The sequence below is a fragment of the Bos grunniens genome, chromosome 25, assembly GCF_055505025.1.
Source record: "Bos grunniens cultivar Pamir isolate PY7600 chromosome 25, Bosgru_T2T1.0, whole genome shotgun sequence".
NCBI classification, from domain to species: Eukaryota; Metazoa; Chordata; class Mammalia; order Artiodactyla; family Bovidae; genus Bos; species Bos grunniens.
This window is the reverse complement of record NC_141189.1, coordinates 3167166-3188472: the sequence shown is the minus strand read 5'-3', so window position 1 is coordinate 3188472 and position 21307 is coordinate 3167166. Positions and strand designations below refer to the sequence as shown.

At 53.8% G+C, this 21307-nt stretch overlaps 1 protein-coding gene across 6 annotated transcripts in view; it reads right to left on the bottom strand.

The window, feature by feature from the left end:
* SDK1 (sidekick cell adhesion molecule 1) overlaps window positions 1-21307 on the bottom strand; it is a 742921-nt gene that overhangs the window by 132633 nt on the left and 588981 nt on the right. For 5 of the 6 annotated variants that reach the window (XM_086376792.1, XM_086376793.1, XM_086376794.1 and 2 more), the window contains 3 exons: window positions 17341-17488; window positions 16302-16442; window positions 11648-11829 (listed from right to left, as the gene is read on the bottom strand). In XM_086376792.1, the coding sequence (XP_086232918.1) occupies window positions 11648-11829; window positions 16302-16442; window positions 17341-17488 (471 nt within the window). Of the gene's footprint in view, window positions 1-939; window positions 8772-11647; window positions 11830-16301; window positions 16443-17340; window positions 17489-21307 lie in introns of those variants that run through there. The other variant, XM_086376797.1, reaches the window with a different exon arrangement.

The window sequence follows — 21307 nt, the reverse complement described above, 5'->3', positions numbered from 1 at the left end:
CGCTCACACAACTGTGCCTTAACAGCACCGAATGCAGCACATCCGTTCCCATGGCCGCTGAAAGCTGTGGGTCCTTCTTCCTCCAGCTTTCGATTTTGGTTCTGTGCTAGGGATGGGCAGTCAGACCATCACATTTCAAAGTTACTTGAAATAATCACTTTCCATCTGGCTGAGTTCACCAACTCAACACACCGCTGTGTTCATCTGTCTCATATTGCCTTCAGCTTTTCAGACTTTCCATTATAAATGTTTTAAAATCACTTAGTTTTATGAATAGATGAGGGCTCTCCAGGTGACACATGGTAAAGGATCCCCCTGCCGATGCAGGTGGTGTGGGCTTGATCCTTGGGTCGGGAGGATCCGCTGGAGCAGGACATGGCACCCCACTCCAGGATTCTTGTCTGGGAAATCCCACGGACAGAGAAGCCTGGTGGGCTACAGTCCGTGGGGTTGCAAAAGAGTTGGAGATGACTGAGCGTGCGTGCACACATGAATAGATGAAATACATTTACATGGCTTCAGAGTCAAGGAGAAGCCTAATTTCCGTCTCTACCTCCTTCTCCTGTAGGTATAGTTCCAGCCCCCCACGGTCCTGGGGTTCACCAGCTTGTCCTCGAAGGAGCCCACTCACTGTTCCCGACAGGCGGCCACTTGGCGGCCAGTAGGGCTTCCTGGACCGCTTCCTTCTCTGCAGTCCCGTGTGCCCTGGCCGAACGCTGTAAAGGGATCTGCCTTTCCTTTCACAACCGCTGCCTGTCCACGCCTGTCCGTCTCCCTGCCCACAGAGCCAGCGGACCATCTGAAAATCACAAATCTATCCAGCTGGGCTTGGCTCCCAGGGGCCAAGTAAACACTCTGCTTCTCCCGTTTCCTGCATGACGGCCGGACAGAGCCCCACCCGTGCTGGGCCCCTTCTCCGTGGACCCCCCGAGTCCTCACCAGCCCTCACGGCGAGGCACCTGGAGCTGGCCTCCGGGCTCCAGCGGCATTCAGCCCAAACAGGATTCCATGGCACTGGATCTGCCCTGATTCGGAAACGTGTCATTGACAAGACTGGTCCCAGCTCTCCCTGGATCTGTGCTCAACTCACCTCCCAACTTTGTTTATAGCAACAACCGGCACATCCCACCCCTCCTCCTCTGTCACATGGCTGGTCGTGTGTCTGGAAAAGCAGCGTCTGGCTTTCATGCTTCAGCCTGATTTCAGCCATCAATCTAACACTGCAGTTTATTTTTAATTCTGATTCGGGGACAGAACATCTGAATGGCTCTCTCAGCTGTGACACCTGCAGGCTTGCCGGGCACATCGTCTCCACCCGCTCCGAGTCCCTGACGGAAGTGCTGAGCAAGAAAAGCCCCGAAGGGCAATGGGTTCTGCAGCTGGGGTCACCTTCACACTGGTGGTGCTTCAAGTGAACACTCTCTGAGCAAAGCTGAGTCCTTGGGGTTCACCTGATGGCTTTATCACCCAATGCATGGTCTCCATCTCAGCCACAAGGATGCTGATTGAGAGAACTGATAAGTAAATGAAGCAATGAGTGGAAATCAAGCCACAGAATGAACATAGCATTTGGAGCTATCAACTAGGCAACCCTCCCCCAGGAGGAAACGAGATTGTTAGGAGGCGGCCTGTTCTGAGTGACCCAAGGTGACTCCCAGCGACAGTTTTCCACCTTTTCCTCCAGGAATGTCTACTGCTGTTCACAGCCCACAGAATTTGAGACTCTGTCGGGTCAGCACTTCTCCTGAGCCAGTCTCTGCAGCTGGGAAGAGAGACACCGGTTGGGCTCATGTTTGCTGTTTCATTCAAGTACTCAAACAACACGATGCATATTATGCAAAGCTGATCTCAGGACCCCAAGTAAATTCTAGACTATCATTACAATCCATCTTCTCTGCAATCTGTGTAAACAGCGGAAATCGGTTTAAAATAACAGTTAATCAGAAGAAACGTGCGCTGGCCATGGAGCTACCTGATGTTTGGGAGATTCACAACATGTCAAATAAAATTAATGGAGTGATACCATGAAATGCCAGCAGGGAGATTCCCAAGGTCTCATGGGGCAGGTGGGTGTGAGCGTCCAGGCCTCCGTAGGAGAAAGTGACTGACCTCTGCCTCCTTCTCACCCCATATCAGCTGGTGGAATCCAACCTAAAGATGCTGACGTCCCAGGGACAATGCTGTCAAATCAGCAGAATTTAGCACAGAATGAGATGACAGTGTACCGCTCAACAACATTTCTGTATGCTAACATGCTCGTGTGTGTCTACTTGAGATACCAGACCGACCATATCTGTTTCAAACTATGAAACCTCAGTGTCCCGCATGATGGCGGCTCATCTCTCACCACCCTCAAGGCAAGGTCAGTTCTCCTGGTTGGAAGCAGCCCGGCATGTGAACACTCAGGGCCTCCCTCACCTAGAGAAATGCCTCTTCACCTCTGCTTATCTTCTTTTCACTGGGGATGGAGCTGCTGGCGGGATGGCTGGACCCAGCAGTGGCTATGCCACGGAAGGATGCCCAATTCCTTACGTCTCCACCACAACCACACACCCCGATTCTCCTTATCCTGAACGTGTATGATCTCAAGTATCAGGGACTGAAGAGTCCACCCAGAATTCATGGGCATCTCCCTCTCCAGGTGAGCCTACACCACTACCTGCCTTTCAGAGAAGGGGAGAAGCAGCTCACGACGTGGAGGGGCCATGGGCTACAACTCTGCTGGGTGGACAGCTATATTCCATCTGTGTGCTGGGCGGTGTCATCAATTCCGGGGCGTTGAAGGCTACGGCTGAGTTCTTGTGCCGTGACAGTGCTCCTGGTTTTGATGTGCCTGCGTGTCCTCCCTGTGTTAAACAGTCCTGACACTTTGTGAGGATAACAGATCTTGCACAAAGAAGCTCAAGAATCCCTTTTTAAGGGTCCTGCATAAGAAAATACCTTAACACTGAAAAAGTTTTGTGTATCCCTTTCCAAACTTGTTTTCCCCAATTCTTTATGCACCAGGCACTGAGGGGAAAGCCTTCGGGACCAGTTTGCAGGCTGCGGAGGCGCAAGGCCAGCAGGCACTGGGTTCTTCTTCTAAGACAAGAAGACGACCACGGGAGAGAAGGCTGGGCATCATGCTGAACACGGACACTCACTGGCCCACTGGCGGGAACCGAAGTAGAAACAGCAGGCGTTCGCCATAATCAGACGTCTATTTATGCTTCATTTATTGACGTGCCAGGCACCTTGCTTGGGTTTGGGGGTACAGATGTAAATAAGATCAATCAGATGCAGCCCCTGCCTTCAAAACTCTCACAGGCTTGTAGGGAAGACCAGTCTGAACCTCCACAGACAGTGTCTGGTTGCAGTACTGGGCTCCCAGGCGGCACTGGCGGTGAGGGGCCCGCTGCCAACGCAGGGGTGTGAGAGGCGTGGGCTCCACCCCTGGGTCAGGAAGACCCCTGGAGGAGGAGACCTCCAGCATTCCTGCCTAGAGAATCCCATGGACAGAGGACACTGGTGGGCTACACGGGGTTGCAAAGAGTCCGGCACGACTGAAGGGACTTAGCACGCAGGCACAGCCATTTAAGGCGGGTCTGACTGTTCCCTGTGTCTTTCAGTGGCAGCTGAAGGGCAAGTCTTCTCCCACAAGGTCTGCACAGACACGGGTGTTGGACTCGACCTGCCTCCAGCCCCCGAATCTCGGCTTGGTGCCCAGGCTGGCCCGCTGGTGCCCACTCAGCCCCACCCCTGTTGGGTCTCTCATTGTAGTATCTCCTTTGGGCGCCCGGCTTCAACCTTGACCCTGACATGAACTACAGGCCAGTTGACGCCTGTTCTGAAACGGATTCATAGCCAACTGAACCAAACACCCTGTACTGCTTGAATTCAGGGTTTTTTCAAACTGCAGGCCACTACTGCCTTAGCAGCAGACCAGAAACTCAGCTTAGCGATCACAGCCTGCATTTGTTAAAGAAGGAAAGAATGAGACAGAATGGAATAGAGCAGAAAATATTAAAAACCATCACACACTGTCAGGGTGATTACTATTCTCTGACCCTTTTGTTTCAGGAGTGTGTGTCTGTCCTGGGTTTCCATGTAAAACAGACTTATTGTGCCTGCTTTTCATTCCAGTAAAAAATATCCACAAGCTATTGCAAACCCACTTGAGCACTGAAAATCTGGAAGCGATTTTTGCCCATGTTTATATGCTGAGCCCCGAAGAATTGATGCTTTTAAACTGTGGTGTTGGAGAAGACTCTTGAGAGTCCCTTAGACTGCAAGGAGATCCAACCAGTCCATTCTACAGGAGATCAGCCCTGGGATTTCTTTGGAAGGAATGATGCTAAAGATGAAACTCCAGTACTTTGGCCACCTCATGCGAAGAGTTGACTCATTGGAAAAGACTCTGATGCTGGGAGGGATTGGGGGCAGGAGGAGAAGGGGACAACAGAGGATGAGATGGCTGGATGGCATCACCAACTTGATGGACGTGAGTTTGAGTGCACTCCGGGAGTTGGTGATGGACAGAGGCCTGGTGTGCTGCAATTTATGGGGTCGCAAAGAGTCGGACATGACTGAGAGACTGAACTGAACTGAACGGAGAAGGAAAAGCATAAATTTGAGCACTTCCCAGCGTTTTCAACCTGTGTGACCTTTGGAAAGCTGATTACCTCTCTGAATTTCTGCCTTTTTCTCTGTAAAACAGGAACCGTGGTGCCTCTGCAACGGCTGGGGGATGGCTGCAGAAGGCGATGAACATACGTGGATGGCACACAGGACAGTGGAAACTGGCACACAGTGGCTCCCCCTGAAGAAGGCGATTCCTACCCTTTCCTGAAAGGCCTCAAAGACCAAGTCAGGCCCACACCTAAAGGAACACCCGCACGGCTTTGCTCAGTTCCTACTGGGTGCTTCAGGGGATGCTGGGAGAATCTGAACATTAGCCTGTCCATGGGTGCAGCCTGAGGTCTACAAAGTCATCAGGACTGAGAAGCAAATCTTTTCGTGCAATGTCGTTTATGCTACATTGAGAATTTCCCAAGAGGAGATAGGAATGGAGCTTGCAGAGTGCTCATTTATAATCCTTACTTTAGAAAACCCTGCGAAGCCCAAGTGAACATTTAGGGGCTTTTACTAATGTTTTAGAAACCTGGATAACCAAATGTTTTTTCCCATTTCTCTCTAAATATGGAATAGTTCTCCTTCATTAGAAGGTAATGTTCTGAAACCAGAATAAATCATTACAGCACAAAAATACCTGTTACAAGAAGAAAAATGATAAAGAAATAAAACCAGAAAAAATTAAAATCTTGGCATGCTCAAGAATGATGATTTATAGTATAATTTGTCTTTGAGCCCTTTATAGAAAAATCAGCATTTGCATCTTAATGGACCCATTTAAGGAAGGAATTCTTGCCTGGAGAATTCCATGGACAGAGGAGCCTGGCAGGCTACAGTCCATGGGGTTGCAAAAGAGTTGGACATGACTGAGCGACTAACACATTTAAGGAAGGGATCAAGTTTGCTAACCTCACTGGCTTGGGGCTTCCCAGATGGCTCAATGGTAAAGAATCTTTCTGCCAATGCAGGAGACACAGGAGATGTGAGTTCCATCCCTGGGTTAGGAAGATTCCCTGGAGGAGGAAATGGCAACCCACTCCAGTATTCTTGCCTGGAGAATTCCATGGATAGAGGAACCTGGTGCAGGCTTACAGTCCATGGGGTCACAAAGAGTTGGCCATGAGTGAGTGACTGAGCACACCTCAAATCTGCTTGGTCTGCCCTGGCTCTTTACGACTTGTTCAAGAATTATCTAACACAAACTTTCTCACCTCCTAGCTTCTCATATGCCCCACTGGCCCCGATTTTGCCCATCAGTCCCATTTAATAGATGTTGTTAGCAGGGCCTCATGACCTTCTCTTTCCTGCAGAAGGAAGTTTTAAATGTGATAGATTAACCTAAACATGGGCTTTCTCTCTGGCTCAGTGGTAAAGAACCTGCCTGCAAAGCAGGAAACACAGGAGATATGGGTTCGATCCCTGGGTCAGGAAGATCCCCTAGAAGAGGAAATGGAAACCCACCCCAGAATTCCTGCCTGGAGAATCCCATGGACAGAGGAGCCTGGCGGGCTACAGCCCATGGGGTCGCAGAGTCAGACACGGAAGCGACTGAGCACGCACACAGGCAATGCACACACGGAGCAGCAAGACTCTTAAAACAGCTCTAACCACATGAACCCAAGCTGTCAAATCTCCACTGCAATCACCCAAATGAAATGGAAGACAGCTTCAGTTCACTCCAGAAGTTCTTTCCAAACCCTTCCAGAAATCAATATGCTTTTGGTTTCAAGAGGAAAAAGCCAGAGAGTCTAAGTTCTGCATAACTAAACACCCCGTATAATTATGAGCATTTTTCCTACTGCCAATGTCTACTTCAGCAACTTTCTAATCATCCAGGAAGGGGGGAAAGGCACTGTAGTCATCTGGAGCAATCAGTGGTTCCAAGTCGATGCTGACGCAGTGGTTAGCTCCACAATCAGTTTCTGTTAAAAACTGCTCAGCTAATGGTGAGAGACAGGTGAAGCAGTCACGTGACCGCGGAGTTCTCAGGGGAGCCTCGGAGTGGCTGGGGCCGCACACAGCGTCAGGACGTGGGCCGTAACAGATGCTTTTACTGCATCTCAACAATAAATGGGACTGAGGAGAAACCTGGGGCATGACAGGTGGACGGCGGTTCTCACCACTTCCGGGGTCAGTTCACTGGGCTGAAGTATGGCCCCCTTATCTTCCTTCAGGAGCCCCCTTGAGGGAAGCCCCTCTGAGACCAAGGCCGCATGCTTGGGGCTGCGCATCTCCGGGCAGCAGCCCCCCCACCCGCATTCCCGCCCCCTGTGCCCTTGCCGGGCCGACACCGCGTTGTTCACACATCCTCTTGCGGGTGACCGTCTGACATGCACACGCCCCCCTGGCGGCAGTGGGAGCCTCGAGCTCTCCCGGCATTCCGACACCTTTTCAAGAGGAGCCTTATTAAAGTCCAGATAAGTCACACTGCGTGTCCCCGATGGCTCTAGTCCACCACGCGGCTAATGGGAGAGGAAAAGGAGGCCGGCTGGACGGCGGCTCAGCTCTCCCCTTTGCTCCTGCTCCTCCACAGTCTCCTGACCAGCTCCAGAATTGTGAGTACACACATTCCAATAGTTTCCCAAATTAGGCTGATGAATAATTAATCTTAGGCGTAATTCACCCCTCCCTACCCCCTTAACATATCAGCATTTTAATTCTTCCCTTTTCAGCATCAGGCACCAGTTAGCCCACCAGCCTTTCTCAGCGCCGGCCGCAAACAGCCCTGGGACACACAGCGGGTTGCCGGAGCAGAGCCGCTGAGCTCCAGAGGAGGCCGAGGGGTCTGGGGACTCCAGTCTGGGTGGTTACGAAGCACCAGGAGGTGCTCTGCCCGCAGCGGCTGTGAGACAGGCTGTCTCACCAGTTTATACCTGGAAACTGTACATCCTTCGGGCGACTCCTCAGCAGGAGTCGCCGGACAAGTGGGACAGACACTGCTAGCTGCCCTTTGCTTGCCCTCCCCTCTTCCTTCCTTAACAATGGACAGAAACGTGCCCAGCTGAGGGACCCTTCCCAGGCTCTCTGGCACGGAGACAGTCCATGAATTGTAAGCACGAGTCTGGGGCAGATGGGACTTCTAAGAAAGTTCCTCAAAGGTGGGCATACTTGATTATTTGGCCACAAGGCAGACCCTGTGCCTTCCTCCTTCTAGAATGTGGATGTGATAGCTGGCATCACAGTAGTTAGTTTGCAACCACGAGGCAACCACTACAGATAGCAAAGCAAAAAAAGGAGGACTTGGTTCTCTGGTGACCATACAGCTGCCACTATGACTCCACAGAAGCCACTGCCCCGTTTGGTGTCAGAAAGATGAAAACACATGCCCACTTCATCTACGGTGCTGGTCCTTTGGGTCTGTTTCTAGCAGCCGGATTCCATTCAGAACCAGTTCAGCGGCTACACTTACTTCCCTGACGCTGTCCCAGGAAAGCCCCTTTGCGGGGCTGCCTTCACAGTGACGGCACGTTCCCCGAGCACCGAACGGGACTGCCTTCCTGAGAACGAGGCCGGACTCTGTTCTCATTCTCGATCTTGTTTCACAAATGCTAGTCTTCACTTCCGGTCGAGGCTGAAGCCCCCAGGCTTGACAATGAGACAGGTGTCCCCTCCGGTCTCAGTGCCCTGGCCTGTTGCGTGGCCCTACTATGTCACACAGCAGGCACTCACACCAATTCCTCAACGTGCGTTCTTGATTTTACTAATAGCAAAGAAATTGACCTCAAATTTCTTTCTGTACGACTATCATGATGGAGACATTCAAATCCCACAATAGATACTGGTTGTTGTCAGGGTGGATGGAGGAATACAGACAGAAACATGGGTGTGTGTGTCACAGCTCAGCATTTAATAGCATGGCTTCCCTAGTGGCTCAGAGGATAAAGCATCTGCCTGCAATGCAGGTAGACCTGGGTTCGATCCCTGGGTCAGGAAGATCCTCTGGAGAAGGAAATGGCACCCCACTCCAGGACCTTTGCCGGGAAAATCCCATGGACGGAGGAGCCTGGTGGGCTGCAGAAGAGTGTCGCGAAGAGTCGGACACGACGGAGCGACTTCCCTTTCACCTACACTGCTTCCTTTTCTCTTCACAACTGCCCTTAAAGTAGTCAGGGCGGGTGGAGATGTCAGAACTTTACAAATGCCAAAAAAAAAAAAAAAAAAAAAGCAGAGAGAAGAGCTAAGATGTTTCTTGAAGGCAGATAAGTAGTATTGATAAGTAATAAGAGTCAGGCTTTATGGACTCTGGGCCAGGGCCAATTCTGGGCCTGTGTAGGCAGAAAGGTGTGTGTGTGTGTGCCCTTGGTGAGTGTTCCCCATGTAAGTTAGCCCCACGTGAACCCCATGTGAGTGAGCCCTGTGCTGAGGGTCCAGATATCTCCCCTGGCCGTGTGTCCATCCTGATCTGCCAGCTGTGGAGCCCAAGGGACCAGTCTCGGGGCTCAGGCATGACCCTCAGACAAAAGGGGAAAGGTCAGAGGCTGAAATGGCCTGAGAAGCTCTGCTGGTGACCGAGGGTCCAGGGCAGGGGCAGGGCAGGGCCTGGAAGCAGAGCATGGAGCAGTGCTCAGGGTCAGCTGCCCGGGCGTTACCACTGCACGGAGCACACGGGTCTGGGCATGCCAACCACGGCTGGAAAAGACGCCAGGAGCCCCAGAGGATGTGTGTTTCCTGAGTCCACACCGAGGCTGGCGGGATCACAGCCTGCATCGGGGACTCACAGAGGGTCAGAAACACCCTCAGGTGAGCAAAGATGTGGACTGTGATCACCCTGGGGGTCCGGAGACCTGCCAGGACTCCTAGCTCCAGGCTCCCCTGCCAGCCACCCAGTAGCCAGGCCAAGGAACGGTGATCCAGCGACGCAGGCTGACACGCAGATGGGAAAACCGCACACGACATCTGCTCATAAGCAGCTAAGAAGAGAGAGACTCTGAACACCTCAGCACGCAGAGCTACCGGAAGTCAGGTTCTCACCTACGCAAGGAAGCAGATTCCTCCCAACCTCACCCGAGCCAAGGCATCCAGAGACGGCTCCACGCGGAGTCAGCACCTGCCTCCCGCTGTGTCCAGATCCACAAGGCCCTCGTGCTGGAGGGGCAGGCATGCCACCAGCATTCAGGCTGGATGAATCCCCTGCGGGGCCCCACTGACCTCAGAGGAGCCAAGGGAGCCCAGAAAACAGCGCTGCTGACTCAGAGGACCCAGCGTTATCTCTGCTCCACCTGTATTAGCCCAGTGACCTCAGACCCGCTCAGCGTGAGCAAAACACACCGTTTCACCCTAGAAACTGCCAGCGAGCTGAGGAGGGCGCTGGGCTGGTCCCATGGGACAGGACGCCCCAGCGAGAGCTCGTGTGGCAGGCTGGACGGGGTGGAGGGGCAGCCCAGAGGGGATACGTGTGAAGCCGCACTGCACACGCCCACGGCTCCTCTCAGCCCGCGTTGGCGATGGGGGGAGTTCATCAGCTCACAGCCGAACCAGCACTCTGCCGTCTGCAGCGGCTGCCCCACCCTCGGGCCCCTCCGGTCTCCCCTGCACACCTGCCGACAGGTCTCCCTTCCTCACACAGAGCTCCGAACACGTCGCTCACAGCCCTCAAGCTCCCCCCGGGACGGCGGGACAGACGTGAGATGCAGCGCCCCACAGCCCTTCCCAGTCAGGGGGAGACTGAGCCCCGCACAGAACGTGAGCGTGCCGGCAACAGGAGGAAGCCGTCACTGTGAACGGTGCTGGGGGGCCGTCAGCAGCAGTGTCTGTCACTTTAAGTGTTTCCAAATTTATTGTTATTTTATTAAACGGACTAATTAAAGCAAGCGTTAACAGAGCAGGTTTTCAGCTATTTTCATTTTCCAATGAGTGATCAAGAGGTGCAGGCAGACACCAAGCCCTTCCTGTCGTCCTGCATGCTAAGTCTCTCTGCTCCTCACTGTGAGAGCAGGGCTGACGCCACTTAATTCGGGAGGAGGATTTATGGGCTCAGGGATGACAACAGACGGCCGATCAATACGGGATGATAATGACAGCGTGTAATATCAGGGAACATTAGGCCTCAGGCATGATTTGGGGAGAGACGTGGGCAGTTAGGAACCTTATCATCTGAAAAAGGCCAAGGCCTGGTAGCAATAAAAACGCCTAAGCAAATAAACTCACACCTGTGAGTCAGGACAGGGGAAAACTGCTCAGCGAAAAAGGGGTTTAGATTTGGTGGGAAAATTGCTTCCCCGGGCCAGGCTCTGGGCTGCTCTGGTGCGCCACTGTGTCCAGAGAGGGTCTATTTGTTACTGTGAAGAGCGTTGAAAGTGAAATGCAGACATGGAGACTGTCTCTGAGGGTCCAGCCCTTCCTGGGGCCAAGACCCGGACCCTGCAGAAAACAGTGGAATTAACTGGAAATGACGGGGTTGGGTCTTAGCACATAAATTTAAGACCTGCTGGCTTTATGGCACTCTGGCTGGTCAGTTTTGGGGGGTGGGTGTGGGGAGGAGTTTTTATGGATCTAGTGAATTGTTTGCCTGTGTAACTGAAAAAGGAAACCCAAAGTGGGGGTGGAGAGCAGCGAGTCGAAAACCCCATTACTAACAATTGTATTACATCGCTAAAAACAAAACACTGAATGATCACTCTGTGAAAAACGTTCACAGCTTCACACAGGACTCCACAGCCACCTCCACTGCAAAATATACCATTATTCCTTTTAGAAAAAGTCAATTCCACAGGAATTTTCAGAATAAGTGGACCAGTTAAAGGATGTGTAGAGACACATTTCATCCTTAGGAAAAGGATGAAAAGCAGCAGACAGAATAATATATACAATCCCTTTCTGTGGTTTTGCTATAGTTTATGAATAGAAGGAGAGATTAAATTAAATATGTGATTCATCCCCTTCTGATTGCTCCCTAGAGGACTGAACAGTCTATTTTTATTTCTACAGAAATAAATATTTCAAATATTGAGTGAGCTGATCAACTCGCTTGCTCCAACAGAACTCTGCACATCTTGCTCCCCAGTGAAGAAGACCGTGCCGCCTCGGGCAGGCTCACCTCCTTGCAGGGTGTACTCAGTCACGGCCCTGCTGAAGACGCCCAGGCCGGCTCCGTTGTAGGCAGCCACCTGTATCTCGTACTGGGTCCAGATGATGAGCTCGGTGACCAGGCAGTAGCTGACCTCGGGGCTGCTGATGTTCCTCTGCTGGTACTCCCCGGGCAGGCCGGCCAGGCGGTACCTGCGGCAGAACGAGAGAGACGACTTGAGCCAGAGACTGGGCTTCCCCGAGGTTCCTCCACGCGGTTAGAGGAGATCAGGGGTAGACAGACAAGAACAAAGCCCAGAGGTCTGCCCCAGATGACACTACTTCCACTTCTATCGCTAAGAAGGTCTGATCTAATCTCACAGTGACTAGAAGCTCTGGGCTAACAGATCTGACACTTCAACCATGTTAGGGTTCAGGAAAAATGATCCCTTTTTAAGTGTCAGTCGTCCAGGGAGTACAGCAACTCAGGACCCCAGTTTTCAGACAGGATTTCTAGTGGGTTGTAGCTATAAATCAGTCCTAGAGACCCCTTCCTCCAGTGGCTCTGAAACGACGAGGAAAGAAGCGGGCAGCGTGGTGCCCCTCGGTGTCCGGGGGCTGAGCTCCCTGCTGGGCTAGTGCATGAAGTCCAGAGTCAGAATGACTGGTGCTCACACTCCTAAAATTCGGGCCCACTGCTAAGAGTGGCTTTTAGGGGACCTATGAGAGGGCAATGTGCAGGCTCTTCTGTGGACGAAAGGCAAATTTAAAGTTGCATTTATTTAAAACAATGATGTACACAACTCTGAACACAGAAAATGTATTAGCTGGGAAACTTATTTGCACAGAGAAAGGACAGTTTTAACTTTATTTTGAGTGACGGACGTCTTCCATGATCATGTGTGCAGAAGTGAATTGTTCCTCTGGGTAAACTGAGGGGCGAGAGCTGTGGGAATAACTTCCAAGAGCGTGGAGTTTCTAGCCGAGAGCTGGCTACTTCCTCAAGAAGATGAGACTCTGGTGCTCGGTGGGGATGGCAGAATTGCAGGAGGACACAGGCCTGGAGTGGGCGGGAAACGCACGTACTCCCCACAGCGGGCCGGGGTCTTCAGGCGCCTCCAGAACGCTGAGTGGCCCTGCAGAGTCCCGTCCAGTCACCGTGCCGTCCCCAGGGCCACAGGGCCTGGACGCAGGGAAGAGCCTGAGACAGACTCACTCGAACCAGCATGTCAGCAAGGCCACCGCCCTCAGAGAAAAGAAGGAACTCCGAAATCCACGCCTGGAGCGGTAAACAGCTCTCCAAGGAGAGTGATGACTGAAAACGCACTCAGGATGTACGGACATGGTAATAAAATGTTCTTCATGAACATCAGGGATTTCTGAGACTCGTCTTTGAGCCCTTCCTGCTACAGGTCACTTGCGTGTGGTGAGTCCTGCCGGAGAGGAGGCAGAAAGGATCGAGAGCAGGCGGGCCACGAAGAGCGCAAAGGCCCCGGCCTTCCTGCCTCACGCCTGAGAGGAGCCGCAGGACGCGGGCCCGCAGCGGCCCTGCGGGGAGCGCTGGCACACGCATGGCGCTCCGTGACGGGCAAACGTGCAAGAGGCCTCATACCCATCTGTGCTTCTCTCCCACCCCTCCAATCCCGCTGCACCTCATTGGACCCCCAGCCAGGGGTGGGTGCCACTCACGGCGGGCTGAACCAAGTCTATCACACGACGGCCTGTCTTCTAGGCAGGGAAGGCTTGGTGTGGCGTCATCCGAGTACCAGCCATCTCCCCATCTACACAGCAGGGACTTTGAGAATAAATGGCCCTGGGACAATCAGACAGGCATTTTGAAAAAAGGCAAATATTGGCTCCCACCCACACCAGACCCCAGAGTAGCCTGGCAAGTGAGTGGGCCCAGGACCACAGGTACCCAGCAGGGTACAGCCGGGCATGGCTGCCGGAGACCCCCGCTTCACTGTCCGGTACGCATTCCAGGGAGGGCAAAGCAAGCCGCCCAGAAGACCAAGCTGGGAAGAAGACTCACGCGCTGGAAGGTCTGAAGCCAACTCTTACCTCTCTGAGCCTTGGGTTCCTCCTCGCTAAGGTGACGTGGTAATAATGGCATCCCGCGGGGTCGGTTCGAGAACAGGATGGAAACAATGGGCGCAAAGGAGATGCGATGGATTGAAGCACCGCCCCCAAAACATTTCTCTGTGGGGAACGCTGCTTGTGTGGGAAGTGTGCCAACAGAGAACCCTGAGTTCTGAGCCCTGAAACGGCCTGCTCACCCGTCCTCCCAGACCTATCTGTATGAGGCGGGGAGAATCGACCTCCTAGATTCCTGGCTCTCCCTTCCGGCAGGGAGCGTGGTCCATTCTGACCAGCGGCTTCAAGGCGCTCTGGTAATATTCACAGAATGTCTAGGAAGGTCATAATCAATAACAGAAGTGCGGGGCATCATCCGCTGAAGGGCCAGATACGTTGCCCAGGAGACCGTCTCAGAGAGAACAAGAAGATTCTTTACGTGGAAATAAACAGGACAATGTTTTTAAAGGACATAACCCCTATGTTCCTCTCAAAGAAACACCCTGCCCATTACTATGAATATTTTATTACTGTGCACGCACTCTAACTACTTCTTACAGCCGGAGCCGCGGCGGTGATTTATTTCCATTTTGTTCTTCCGTGGACCGTGCTGCTGGTCTGACATGGAGCCCTGTGCCCCGGAGGGTACAGGCTTGCAAACAGAGCTGATCTGCAGACTGGAGGATTATTCGGAAATGTTTCCCAGCAAATTCATTTTGGCATGGGTCTTTAATTTTTGAAAACTTGGGATATTCACAGCCTGTGTGGTACACCCGCGTCTTGGGGCTCTCTGCATTGAAGCCCCTGCAAATACGGATGCCCTCTTTTCCAGCGCTTGCCTCTACTGACACCATCACAGAAAATCCTTTTAAGAGTCATAATCCCACAAAACAGGGAAATGTGCAGTGCCCGACAGGGCCTTGCGACATCAGAGAGCTTGCGTTAGGAAACTCCACGCCCCGAGCCTGGCTCTGTGGCCTGACTTTTAAAGTCCTTTTGGCAGATGGAGCCCCAGGAAACTTTTCTTCCCTGTGGTCAAAAAAAGACAGAGACGGATGGGATGACAAGCATGGGAGGGGGAGGCCGTCCAGAGGGGAGACCAATTATCTTCATTAGTTGATGAGCAGGGAACCAGGGGACAGCTGGGTGAGCAGCGAGGAAAACCTGGGCCTCGAGCAGCGGGAAGCGCTGGGCTGCTTTCCCGAGGGAGACACCAGGCTCTGGAAGCACCCACGGGCCCACAGTTCCACCCACGGGTCTGCAGGCGTCCCCTGCCCACAGGGGGCCGATCGGCAGTCTCCTCTGTGAACCGGGGGAGGCCAGGGGCTCAGGGACCGAGGCGGCCCTGCGTATAGGTTCAGCCCTGCGGCCCTTGTGCAGCCAGGGGACGGCCGCGTTTGAACCTCTTCAGGCTTAGATAACGATCTGGCTTGTGTTCAGAGGATAATTCATATGCTTCAGGACAACTGGAGAACAGCAGTGAATTGGTTGTGACAGGCACACATTACGTTCACATAGATAAATGTGTATTAAATGATGAGCGGGTGATCACATAAATACATGCTGGGGATGAGCTGACTTCTGTACGCAGACAATGGAGTTAAAGAATCAACTCTCTCATAATGTTTTACGTTTAGCTAAGACGTTACGTCACTCTACGTTAGGCCTTTGGTAGCCTGGTGTCTCCTGGTCATGGGTCTAGCACGGGCGTGGGCTGGGCATCTGCATTGTGGACACCTGCCAGCCCTGCCCGGAGAGGCTGGCGACGGGTGCACCCAGCCCTGCCCGGAGAGGCTGGCGACGGGTGCGCCCATTAGAAGGGAGGTAACAGTTACCTTTTCGATACTGGTTTGCTTTTTTCCTTTCACTTGTGTTGACAAACTACCAAAACGATCGCTTTCGCGGCCATTTTAAACTCAGCAGTAATTTTTGGCAAAGCAGGTTCCTTTGCCAACCCAGCCAGGGCTGGCGCGGTTCACGCGAGGTGCTCAGAGCCAAACCCCTCCCAGAGGGGCAGAGAGAGCAAACTGGCCGCTCCCGGGCCGTGTCTGGTCTGCAGCTGGGAGGTGCGGCCTGCCCTGTGTTTAGAACATACTGGGTTCATTCCCAACATGGAAAACTGAGAGAATGCAGGTAAAAAAGCCAGACTTTTATCTGTTTTCGGTAATCCTGGAAAACCTGGCAGGCTCAACATACTAGCATGGTAAAAACTGGCTTGTAATGAAATCAATTGTATTTTTATTAATTAAAAATCATTATACTCTAGAACGCACACCTCTGGTAAAAACCTCGAGTGAAAGGATTTACAAGGAATAAACACACCTTGCTTCCAGCCTGGAACACTCCCCTCCGTTCTGCTAAACGGCACTCCCCGAGGGTGGGTTCCTGTGTGTATGCATCACAGCTGGATCTGCAGAGCCTGTCCCCGAGAGGCTGCCCACAGGTGCTCATTCTCGCTGTTGGCCGCAGTCTCTACCACCCCCGGGAGTCCTACTGCTGGCCTGAGTCTGGATTACCGCTGGGCTCCTGCAGACATCTGAGCTTGCGGCCTCAGCAGGACGGACACTGGACTGTCCACGAGGGTGCACGCATGGCCGGGCGCGGCTACTTGCCTGAGGATGTACCCGCGGAGCACCCCGTTGTGCTCCGGCTCTGGGGGCGGCTGCCACTGCACCATGATGGACTGGTTGGTGCGCCCGCTGGCCACGATGTTTTTCGGGGGAGCGCTGGGTGGCTCCTCCGGGAGCATCAGTCTGAAAAGAGAGGGCGGGAGGGGAGGAGAGATGAGCCCCAGGAGCCTGGGGCCCTCGCTCCCATTCTCAATCTTGCTGAATCTTGAGCCGAACTGTGTACTCGAATCGAGTGACGAATAAAGCAAAACACACAGCTGATCCGACAGGAAGGACAAATCGATATAACGGGTCCCGAAGACACAGGGGGCGAGCTTGTTCTGCCTGAGCGGCCCACGGCACCCCTGCCCTGTAAGGACCCGGCGAGCCGGCTCGTGGGCCCGAGTCCGGGGCTGTTTCCAAATCGCTTTCTTTGGCTCCTTCAGTATTTCACACACCAAGCCCCCACGATTAGAAAGCAGTCATTCAGAGCTCTCAACACTTCCACCACACAGGCCTGCCGAGTGCTCCGGCTGGCTGGGGAGGATGCGCTGAAATGCGATGAAGCCCTTTCCCCAGGTCACATCTGAACGGGCTTGAGAGCAGCTGCCGGCCTGGGTGGGGAGGACTCAGCATCAGGACCACCACCAGGGAAACGCGGGGGCTCGCTCTGCCTCCCGTGAATCTGCTGGGTGCTTCTGAGTCCCGCCCCGCAGGCAGTCAGCTGCACAAAGGGCCCAGAGACACCACCAGCTCTTTAATGTCATGGACACAGGGGGCTCTGCGATCAGGAATGACTCCTGTCTGCGCAGTCTGAGCGCCCCAGGGACCTAAGAAACTTCCCTCTGCAGTGAAGGAGACCCGGCCTGCCCCGTGAACCCCACGCTTCCTCTCAGTTACAGGCTTCCCACTCGTGTCTGTTCCCCACTAAGGTCACTACGGGCGGAGGTCGACGACCTCGAAGTGACCTCGATGATGGCCTCCCTCCGCCCCACGAGATGCTCGGCCCCCTCACCGCGCCAAGGCTGCCGCGGCGGCTCACCTGCTCGTCTCTGCGCTGTACTGGCCCTTGCCCACCTGGTTCACGGCGCACACTCGGAATTGGTAGGTGCGAGCTGGGGTCAGGCCACGCACCGTGACGCCCGTCATCTCGGGGCCGACGTCTGACAGATGCACTTTCCAGGGAGAGTCTGAAAGGAGGAGCAGAACGAGTTCGAACCTCTGCAGGCGTCCGTGTGAATGATAACAAGGGAAGGCAAAGTGCATCCGCATAAACCGTCTCCCTCGCTCACCAAGGCAGATGGAGGGGTTGGCCCCGCTGAGCCAACACACACTGAGGCGTCGGGCCGTGGCCAGTACCAGTGAGCCTGGCCCTGACTCAGGCCGTCCGCTCCCAAGTCCGGGGGTGCCTGCCGCCAGCCCCAAGCTGTTGTCTACACGTAAAGGGATAGTTTTTGTTCAGCCTGCACGTGGCAGTTTAAATGGAACCAGAATGTTGTTCCTCATTCCCATGTTCACTGGGTAATGAGAAGACGCTGTCAGCTCACGTGGCAGATTGCAGATTTGTCTCCCAGAAAAGGATGCTGCACACGCCACCAAATGATAAATAAAAACTATATTCATTAACATTTTAATAAAAGAGGAAATGAGCATGATAAAGACAGATGGGCCGTGCATTCTGCCGCCCATCTGCGTGGCGGCCTGTTCCATCCACGCCCCTGAGCGGCTCTGGCTGGAGAGACACGGAATGAAACTCACAGAAAATTTAGGAGATTTTCCCCCCCGGCTTTCCGGGCAGGTGTGGAAGGGCGACCCTGCCAGCCAAGGGAGCTCTCCCATGCAAGGCTTCGGAAGGGCTCTGCCTGGACCCCACCCCTCCCCGGGACATTCTCTGCAGAGTTGAGACAGGCTTTTTGGCCGAATCACCTCGCGGGGCCTTAGGATGAACAAGCGCCCTCTGTCGGGTCCACTCGGAATTGCTCTGAGGCTCAAGTTATCAGTGAAGTGAGACGGAGGGGGGGGGGGTTGTGGGCGGATGGGGACCTCTCACGGGACTCAGATTGTCCTTCTTGTTCCTTGGAAACGGTAGTGCAATCGCTCGCCCACGTCTGCGAGTGTCACACAGGGGCGACTTGTGACCCTGATGTCAGACAGGCTCAGCTCAGACTGCACACAGGCTTGCACAGCCCACACACAACATCACAGCCACTTCCGTGAAGACCTAGAGGCCTGGCTATGGAGACTTACAAGTCTGCACTTGGGGGCTCATCAGAAATGCGCTCGGGGTCTTTATGGGTGAAGAGGTGGCCATAAGCTGTTCTGAGATGAAATGAGGCCCTTAGAGGCAACTCCTGTTGACCCACATGCAGTGCCATCCACCCTAAGTCTGGACTCCTCGATGGAAGCTGCACGCTCTGCAGCACGGAGCCAGTTGGGCCGTGAAGGCTGAGTCTTCTTAATTATTTCAAATAAAGCTGCTCCCAAAATGGCTTTCTGGGATGGCAGTCCTCGCCACCAGCTGGGCATCCTGGCTTGTGCTGCTCCATGATGGAGGCGATCTAGCGCTGACAAGGAGCCCTGCTTTGACGTTTCCTTTACAAGTGCAATGTGTGTGTCTCCAATTAACTGTAGAAAAACTCGCACCCGTGTTTCCTTTCACTTTGGAAGCCTGAGACCCCTCTAGGGCGTCAAACAGCTCGTGGTGATCTGGTTTTCTGGGCAGGTTCCCTTACAGAAAAGAGTCCTCTGTCACCATGGAGGGGGACGGACGCTCCTCTAGTGTCAGCGTAGCTGGACGTGGTTGGCGGGAATTGGGCACGCTGAGTCAGGCTTCACAGGAGATACAGGCTCCATCCTGAAGATGGCTGATACCCAGGTGAAAAGACAGAGGCCAAGTTGACCCTGAGCTCTTCCGCTTGCAGCGCTTCGGTTTCGTTCCTGCTTCTTATATGGAAATGCGCGTTATGTGTGCTCGGCTATTCAATTGTGTCTGACTCTTCATGACTCCGTGGACTGTAGCCTGCCAGGCTGCTGTGTCCATGGGATTTCCCAAGCAGGAACACTGGAGTGGGTTGCCATTTCCTCCTCCAGGGGGTCTTCCCGACCCAGGGATTGAACCCACGTTTCCTGCGTTGGCAGGCAGATTCTTTACTACCGCACCATCCAGGAAGCAGTAATATTGGGGGGCGGGTTGCAAATTGAAAGCCCACTGAAGTCCACTTCACACCCATCACTGCCGCTGCTGCTAAGTCGCTTCAGTTGTGTCCGACTCTGTGCAGCCCCATAGACGGCAGCCCACCAGGCTCCCCTGTCCTTGGGATTCTCCAGGCAAGAACACTGGAGTGGGTTGCCATTGCCTTCTCCATCACACCCATTAGGACACCTGCTATCAAAGAGCAGACAATAACATGTTGGCAATGACGGGGAGAAGTCGGAACGTGTATACACCCCTGGCGGGAATGTAAAATGCTGCAGCCGCTATGGGAAACAGGGTGGCAGTTCCTCAGAAAGTTAAAAACAGGATTACCGTGTGATCCAGCAATCCATGTCAACACATGTACCCCCAAAGAACTGAAAGCAGGCTCTCAAACAGGTGTCTGTACAGCTCTTAATAGCATTGTTCACAATAGCTAAAAGGCGGTGCAAATAAGCATCCATCAACAGATGAATGTATAAACAGAATGTGGTCCATCCATGTGACGGAATATTAGTCAGCCTTGAAGAGGGAGGAAACTCTGAACTATGCTCCCACACGGATGGACCTTGAGGACATTATACTTAGTGAAATAAGCCAGACACAAAAGGACAGAAAAATGTATAATTCCACTTAAATGAGACAGCTGGAGCAGTCAGATTCATAGAGCGAGAATGTAGAAGGCCAGGGGCCGGGGAGCTGCTTAATGGGACAGGGCTTCAGTTCTGCAGGATGGAGTCTGCGGATCATCTGAACGCCGCCACGAGTGCGTCATTAGGATGGGGCGCTTCGTGTGTGAATCTCACCACAGTGAAAAGTTCCACCTGATTTACACACAGCACGACGGGGGATACCACGCGAGTCCTGAGGCCAGGGCGGGGCGCTGCGGCCTCTGGCCCAGGCCTGGCCCCGCTGGGGACTCTGCTGGACGTTCCCATCTTCACCCAGACCCTCGCGACCGTCCCCACCTTGCCTGTGCCCCGGGGGCCTGTCGGGCAGGGGGGTGCTCTTCCCTCCTCACTGGAGACACTGCCTGCTTTCTTCACGCCAAGGTCCCCTTCTCTTCTCTGGGGGCAGCTCTGCACAGCCCCTCCCCGGGCTCTGCGGCTCCCGGGCCCTGTGGCCACGGGCGAGTCTGGCCCCGCTGCCGCCAGCCCCTGGTCACTCAGTTCCCCCGGCCCCACTCCTTGGTCAGCTCTCCCGTGTAAAGGCCCCCTGACCACAAGCCGACAGTGTGCCTGCTCTTGCGGGGTCCTGAGCGACACGACGCAAGAAAGCGTCTCTTCATCCCTCTCTTCCTGCAGACGGCAGGGTCTGGGAGCAAACAGCTCACCTGCTCAGCCAGGTATGGTGGCCGTTTCACAAAGGGGCAGCGTCAGAAGGACCGTGGTCTAGGCCGTGGACTAAAGGATGAACTGCACAGGCAGGAGCCGAGACGCGCCCGGACGCCACCTTCCAGCCCCACGCAGGCCCCTCCCCCCACCGATCCCAGACTCGGCCCCACGCGACTCCCTGGCTCAGGGCCATCTGTTCACGCGGGGTGTAAACAGCTCCTGAAGTGCAGCCCGAGCCGCAGGAGCTGCTGCCCAGTCTGATTTGACAACAGGGCCTATTAATCTGCTCCAGACCCTGGGGCTTTGCTCAGTCCTCCTGCTGCATCTATAGGATTCTTTATTTATTCTTTTTCCCTCTCCTGCTCGAAGATAAAAGATCTGGCAGGAAGAGAGATTAAACTGAAAACTAATACAAATGAACCCGATCCATCTCATGGGCACTCTGATTTGTCAAAAAAAAAAAAATGGTTGTGGGGAGGATT